Genomic DNA, 7,745 nt, shown 5'->3' on the forward strand with positions numbered 1-7,745 from the left:
CGGGCGGGGTGGCGAGCGGCGCCACGCGCAGGGACACCCCGCTCAGGCCCGCGATGCTGCTCAGGCTGCGGGATTTCTCGTAACCTGGGGAGGGCAGAGACATGGGGGGGGAGGGCGGCAAGGAGAGAGGGGGGAGCAGCGAGGGACCCCAGGAGGGAGAAGAAGAGAGAGGGGTGCAGGGGAGGGCGGGAGTCCCAGAGAAGGGGGGGACAGTGGGACACAGGCGATGGAGAGAGAGAGAGCAGAGAATAGGAGTCAGAGCCTGCGCGGCGCGCGGGGAGCGGGGCCCGGCCCGGGAGGCGGTGCCCGAGCCTCCCCGCCCCGCCCCACCCAGCTCCCCTCGTCTGAGGCCAAAGGGGGGGCAGCGAGGCGGGATGGTGGGCGGTGGGGCGCAGGGAGGCTGGTGGGATGCACGTGGGGAGCAGCCGGTGGAGAGGACTGGGGTGCCGGCAGGTGGGGCGCAGAGAAGGGAGCAGGGGCGGGGTGGGGGGGGGCCCTCCCGGCCAGCTTCCCAGGGCAGGTGTGCCAGGAGCTGGACCATCCGAAGACCGAGTGGATGGGTGAGTGAGCTTCTGCGCATGACCAGAAGGACGGCAGGACAGCTTGGGGTAGCCAAGGCCCAGGCTCAGTTGGGTGTCACCTCTTGGGTTCCGCCAGTGTGTGTGTGTGTGGGGGGGGAATCTGGGCAGAGGTAAGGGGGCTGCCTGGAAGTGGGGTGCTGGCTGCAGGACATGGCCTGGGGTGTGGAAGCCCGGGGTCCTGTGATACCCCCTCCCAGCCATTCCCAATTGCTAACCTGGGGGGAAGGGACAGGGGGGACCCGAGGGTCTCGCGAGGTCTCAGGCGGTGACAAGAGCTGGGGACAGAAATACAGAGAGTCACGGCAGGTTGGGGGAGGGGGAATGATGGGGGACCCCCCAACACAGCCTCACTGTTGGGGGGATGGAGAAACGCCGGGATCTCTTCTTCCTCTCTGGTGTTTTCCAGGGTGCAGGAGAGCAGTGAAATGGGGGCGGCCAGAGACATCAAATATGGAAGGAGCTTCTGGGGTGGCTGGGGTGGGGTGGGGGGGAAACAAGGCAGGAGGAGGGAGGGCCGGAGAATGGGGGTGGGGGACGGGCCTGGGGGAGGAGGGTCTTGTGGGAGAAGTGGGGAGAGGAGGGGAGACTGGAAGGATCCCGGGCACTGGATTCAGTCAGCCCCTTCAGCTCCAGCCATGATTTGAGTTCAATGAATGGATTTTGGCATTGTAGGCAAGAGAAGCAGGGACCTCCCCTAAACCTCCCCCCATCCCCCCTACTCCCAGCCTTCCCCACTCCTCTCCCCCCTCCATTCCAGCCGGGGCCCCTTAGACCCTGGGGTGGGGCAGAAAGGTTGGTAAAGATTAGGAGCAAGCAGGGAAAAGGGGGGGGGTGAGATGAAATGGAGAATGATGGGGGAGGGGAGGGGAGCTGGAACAGAATCCTGAATCCTGCATTAGAAGAGGAAGCCTGGCTCCCGTGCCTGTCAAGCCCTCCCTAAACCTGGAGAGGGGGGTGTTGCCAGGCCGTCCACAGAGACACCCCAAGTTTCCCTATGGCATCACCTTAGCCTGGCAGGTCTTTGCATTCCTAAGGTACAGCCCACAGATGTTGGTTGAGTGAGTGAGGGACAGAACCACCAGGTGGCTTCCGGTTATGATGACCATAAGCCTGAAGTCCAGGCTAGTTGGCTCTACCTGTAACCCCAGCTACTTAGGAGGCAGAGATCCTGAGGATCATGGTTGGAGGCCACCTTGGGTTCACCCTTCAGATTTCATGTCACCTCTTCAAAAAGACCCTTATATGAGATGACCAAAATATATAGATTGGGTTTTTTTTCTGTTTGTTTCCTGTTTATTTTCTGCTTCCTCCAATCGGGAGTTGGCAGATCTGTCCAGCAAAGGGCCAGATAGTGACCTTGTTTGGCTATAGGGGCTGTATGACCGGGGTTACCAATATTCTCTTCTGCTATTGTGGTGTGACAGCCATGTGTCCCAAGTAAAGTTTTATTTACAAGAACAGTTGGCTGCAAGCTTGGGTACCTTGGGCTGTCCCAACCTTTGCTCTAGACTAAACTATGGACAGGGAATCTTTCTCTGAACCCTCAAGAATCATGCCTGGGGCTGGCCCAGGGGTTCACACCTGTAATCCTAGCTACTAGGAAAACAGACAGGACAAAACCGTGAACACTAAAACAATAAAAGGGCCAGACACATGACTCAAGTGGTACAGCACCTGCTTAGCAATTAAGCGGACCTGGGTTTGATGCTCAGCAGGGCAAAGCCAGGCAAATGATTCTTTACTTAATAAACGGGTGGTGAGTTCCTGTGTGAACTTCCCAGGGCAGGCCAGGCTTGTGGCATGGATTCTAGAATGTTCCATCCTAGTAGTGGTAAATGCTAGACACTTCACCTCCTGCTCTCACCTCCCAGCCTCCTTGTCTTGACCCTGACTTCTCTGCCTCCTCCAGCCTCATCCTCTCCTCCCATCTCATCCTCCACTCCAGCCTGTCCCTGCACTGCCCCTGCATAGTCCTGGCTCTGCCCAGCCTCTCTGGACTCCTGCACGAGGTCCTGGGCCCTAGCCTGGCCTTGTTCTATGGTACCCTTAGCTGGATCCCTGCACCCTCCCTCCTCTCCCCTCCCTGACCTCCTGTCTATGCATCTGCTCTACTCCCTGGGCAAAGGGCGGTGGGAGATGGGGCTCACCCCAACCTGTCCCTGGCTTCTGCACCCTGTTTTATTGGTTCACAAATGCAGATAGGGCAGAGGATTGGGTTGAGGATGGGGTCAGTCGCCAGGGCTGGGTGGTCCTGGGGGGTGGGTGGGGTGCAGAAGTCTGGGTGCATCAGGGGTGGCGGGGTCTGGGTTAATCCTGGGTGGGTGGGGTCAGTGTCAGTGGGGGTCTTAGTCAGTGGGGGGGTGCATGTTCTCACAGGGGTTAGTCGGGAGGCAGGGAGAGTCAGGGGGTGCATGGTGGGGGGGCTACTTACCCCGGGGAGGGGTTGGTCCACTAGGGGGCTATCCAGGCTGCAGCGTTGGCGTTGAGGTCGGGTAAGAAGTTCAGGGGAGCTGGCTTATGCCAGTCTGGGGGGGGCATTGGGGGAGCCCCGGTGGTTGGAGGTGGGGAAGAGGCCGAGGGTGGGGGCGGGTGGGAGGAAATGGAGATGAAATAAAGACAGGTGAAGGGTCAGTGGCGAGGCGGGAAGTGGGTGAGGTGTGGGCTGAGGGAAGGGGAGCCTGGCACCCCCATCACTCTCCCCCCCCCCGCCCTCTCCTCCCTCCCCTGGGCAGGGGAGAGAGGGAGGGTCCCCTGGGGCCCCTGGAGGCCCCCTCACCTTTCCGGATGGAGCCATCAGGCGATGGGGCATAGTCGGTGAGGAGGAAGCAGGCCCGGTCTCTGCTGTAGCGGCCCCGGCTTCCGGGCGTGATGGGGCTCTTGTCCTCGGGGGACATGGCGGGCTGGTCGATGGCTGGGCAGTCCTCATGGGCCAGCGCGGCTGCCGCGGGGTCCCCATTGGGGCGAGGGTCTGCAGCCCCAAAGGTCAGACACAGACCCAAAGGAAAGAGGGAGGGAGGCAAAGTCATCAAGGGAAAGAGGGGGGAGGAGCGAGGGCCAGCCAGGTGTGGGCGCATGCGTGTCATCCCAGCTACTCGGGAGGCAGAGGCAGGAGGATCTCCGGTTCCAGGCCAGCCTGGGCAAAGTTAGCAAGACCATATCTCAAAAATAATAAAGAAGCTGGGCGCTGGTGGCTCACGCTTGTAATCCTAGCTACTCAGGAGGCTGAGATCTGAGGATGGAGGTTCAAAGCCAGCCCGGGCAGCAAAGGCCATGAGACTCTTATCTCCAATAAACCACCAGAAAACTGCAAGTGGCACTGTGACTCAAGTGGTAGAGCGCTCGCCTTGAGCTGAAGAGCTGAGGGACAGCGCCCAGGCCCAGAGTTCAGGCCCCATGACTGACAAAAAAGAAAGAAAGAAAGAAGGAAAAGAAAGAAACCAAAAGGGCTGAGGGCATGGCTCAAATGGTGGGGTGCTTGCCTGGTATGAGAGAGACCCTGGGTTCAGCCCGCAAAAATACAACTCTGAGAAGACCCTAGGTAGGGCCTTGGCAAGCAGAGGGCAGAAGGGTGTAAGTGGGGGTGCCCACTGGTTCTGGGGAGGGGAGGATTTCTGAGGATGGGCAGGGTGGACCTGGTGGTCAGGGATGGGTGGGCAGTGGGGCGGGGGAGGGCGGAGGGGGGCAGGTGGCCCAGAGGACGGCCAGGCCGGATGCTGGGAGGGTGACAGGCAGAAGTGGAGCTGGCATGACCTGGGCAAGGTGCTGGGGTTTTGGACGTGACAGATTGGCAGTGGCATTTAGGGACAGGTGGGGGGCAGGTAGGGGGGTGCGGGAGGAGGGAGGGGCATGCAGGGGTCCCCTAGGCTCTGACTTGAGCTATTTTTACTGGTGTGAAACTGGATCAGCGGCCAAGGGAGTGAGATGGAGGCTGGCTGGCCCAGCTCCTTTGCTTGACCTACTTAAGGCCGGGGGGGGGGGGGGGGGGGGGGGGAGGGAATAGAAAGATTGGGGGGGGGGGGGAGGAGGGCCGTGTCCTCCCCCAAACCACCCAAATGACTACCCTTGAGCTGCAGACCACCCCAGGGCCGCCCCTTGTCTCTCTGGCTTTCATCTCCTTCCAGCCACATCTGCAGTTCTCCTCACATTCCCTCTGCAGGGCCCCACCACTCTGCATGGCCAGCCCGCCCCAGCCTGTGACCCTCCCATCCCAGGCCTCTGGCCCTTAGTGTCACACATGTCCTCCAGGCTGGCCGCACTACCACTGCCTCCCGCTATATATCCTTCCCCACGTTCCTTCTATTCTCAGTGACTTCCTGCTGCCCTTGGTGCCACCTCTGTCCTCTTGGCTCTCAGCACAGTGCCAAGAGCTGCCCCTGAGGCCAGCCTCGGTCTCTGGCCACCTGGGGCCATGTGAGCCCCTCTCAGTGTTCATTATCCCCCCCCCACTCCTCTGCCTCAACAGCCCCTGCGAACAGCTTAGCTCCAAGTCTCTCCAAAGGCAAACCCCAGGTCTCACCTTTCTGGCTGTCACCACCCTGGTTGCCTTTTTCCCCAATGATCACCAACCACCCCAGTCTCCCTGAACCTTACCAACTGTTCCTGAGACCCTCCCGCCCCTTCCCTCCTCCTACCCCCCCCTCCCAGGTCCCCAGCCTCACCTGCCCTGTTGATTTCAATCACTTCCTCCTGAGCCAGGGGACAGGGTTCACCAGGAGCGGGCAGCGGAGGTAGCCCCATGATGCCCAGTCCCCCCGCGCCCCCTCTGAGCAACCCGGGATGTGTATGAGGCCCCGGAGGGTAGGCCCCAGCTACGGGGACCCCCATGGAGGGTGGAGTGATGGGGGGAGGGGGGCTGAGGCCGCCACTGCTGCCATGGTGTGGGGGAGGTGGCGGTGGCGGCGGCGGGTCAGGCTTGCAGTAGTTGGGCGAGCCCGGCTGCGGTGGGCGCGGGATGTGTTTGTTCTTTTTCTTGGGCAGCTTCTGCTTGGCCATGGCCAGCGAGTAGTACATGCCAAAGTTGTTGACGATGACAGGCACCGGCATGGCAATGGTCAGCACCCCCGCCAGGGCGCACAGTGCCCCGACCAGCATCCCTGACCACGTCTTGGGGTACATGTCCCCATAGCCGAGCGTTGTCATGGTGACCACGGCCCACCAGAAGCCAATGGGGATGTTCTTGAAATAGGTGTGATTCGACCCCAGGATGTCATCAGGGTCGGCACCAATGCGCTCGGCGTAGTAGATCATGGTGGCGAAGATGAGGACACCCAAGGCCAAGAAGATGATGAGAAGCAAAAACTCATTGGTGCTGGCACGAAGTGTGTGGCCCAGTACCCGCAGCCCCACAAAGTGCCGTGTGAGCTTGAAGATGCGCAGGATGCGCACGAAGCGGACGACGCGCAGGAAGCCCAGCACGTCCTTGGCGGCCTTGGAGCTGAGGCCGGACAGGCCGACCTCCAGGTAGAAGGGGAGGATGGCCACGCAGTCGATGATGTTGAGGCTGCTCTTGAGAAACTCCACCTTGTCCGGGCAGAAGGTGATCCGCATGAGGAACTCGAAGGTGAACCACACCACACACACGCCCTCCACATAGGTGAGGAAGGGCTCCGTCTCCACCTCCACGTTGGTGATGTTCTCAGGTGGAGCCCCAGGGATCGGCGAGGCCTGTGTCACTGTCTTGTTGCTAATGTGGATGAAACCCTCATGGGTCTCCAGGCAGAAGGTGGTGATGGAGATGAGGATGAAGAACAGCGAGGCGAAGGCCACATACTGTGCACAGGGTGGAGAGAAAGAGGTGACCCAGGCATCAGGTCCACCAGCATCTAAACCCCATCCCATGCCCCCACCCCCAGTGTCCTCGGCAAGGCCCTGGGGAATGCGGATGTGCCAACGCTGAGTCACAAAAGCAGTCTGCAGGTCAGGGGCTAAACCTCCCCCCTCCCCCCCCCCGCCAGCCAAAAGGCCAGTGTGGCCCGCACTGTCTCTTTGCCACCCTTCCCAAGATTCTGTCTTTGAGCTCCCAAGCAGAATGGAGGGCAGACTCTAAGAGCCTCTGGCTCATCTTGGCACTAGGGGAAGGGAAAGGGGACAGGGCAGCTGGAGAGGCAAAACCATGAGTTGGGAAGAGGTCAGGCTTGTACTTGGCTTCTAACCTGCCAAACTTGGGCACATTCAAACTCTAAACCTCAAATTGTTTCTGGATCTGTCTGTCTGTGACGACTGTGGCCAGTTACCAGTGGCTCATGCCTATAACCCTAGTTACTCAGGAGGCTGAGATCTGGAGGATGGCAGTTTGAAGCCAACCAAGAGCAGAAAAGTCTGAAAGACTCCCTCTCCAATTAACTAGCAAAATGCCAGATTAGAGATATGACTCAAGTGGAAGAGCACCAGACTTGGGGGGCGGTGGAAGCCAAACAAGAGCTTTAGGCAGCACAAAATGCTGAGTGCAAAGGTCAGTACTGGCATACACCCCCCACACACACACACCATTGTGAGGATTAAGTTTTGTTAAGTTGGGTATACAACTTGGCCCACCATGAGAAGGCCACGGGTCAGGAACCTGAGCTGGTGCAGTCACCGTGAGCGGGCAGAGGCCGGCAGAGGTCAGGCCTCCCTATCAGCCAAAGGCTGGGGAGGGGAGCAAGCTGGATGAGGCCCCAGGGTCCGCAGGACAGGGCAGGGTCAGGCTGCGGCAGGGGGGCTGCCACCCTGCAGAGGGAAGGCGGTTATAGTTACAGTTGAGAGTGAGGAGGAGAGACAGGGGGTTGAACAGGGTCCAGGCTTTCTTGGGAAGCCGGGTAGACACTGGGGAGCCGGCAGGCCAGGCTCTAAGGACTACTAAGGTGTGGGGGTGGAGAACCAGTGTTGCTACACGGGCTGAGGGGTTGCCGCTTTGAGGGGGGCCAGGGTCCAGGCCTGGGGGGGAGGAAGCCCAGGATTGAAGGCCCCGGGCTTGCCGAGGAGCACGGCTAGGTGGAAGGGAGGAGGGACAGCGGGTCAGGGCCTGGGAGTGGGTGTGTTAAGACTCCGGTGGGAGGCCGGCTTTGGTCCCAGGTGCAGCTCCGACAAGGGGGCCCTGTCGAGGCGAGCCGGGCGGGGTCCGGTGGAGGCCCCCTCTGCAGCCCTCTGGGCTCTCCGCAGTGCTGTCCGCGCCCCGCCCCCTCC

General features: G+C 60.7%; 1 protein-coding gene across 1 annotated transcript in view; it reads right to left on the reverse strand.

Annotated features, from left to right (window-relative positions):
• Nucleotides 1-7,745, reverse strand: part of Kcnc3 (potassium channel, voltage gated Shaw related subfamily C, member 3) — a 12,518-nt gene that overhangs the window by 376 nt on the left and 4,397 nt on the right. Inside the window, exons 4-6 of the mRNA XM_013027590.1 lie at nt 5,240-6,350; nt 3,358-3,549; nt 6-84 (exon numbers count right to left, since the gene is read on the reverse strand). Of these exons, the coding sequence (XP_012883044.1) occupies nt 6-84; nt 3,358-3,549; nt 5,240-6,350 (1,382 nt within the window). The remainder of the gene's footprint in view (nt 1-5; nt 85-3,357; nt 3,550-5,239; nt 6,351-7,745) is intronic.

This window comes from Dipodomys ordii, unplaced genomic scaffold, assembly GCF_000151885.1.
Source record: "Dipodomys ordii isolate 6190 unplaced genomic scaffold, Dord_2.0 Scaffold105, whole genome shotgun sequence".
Taxonomy (NCBI): Eukaryota; Metazoa; Chordata; class Mammalia; order Rodentia; family Heteromyidae; genus Dipodomys; species Dipodomys ordii.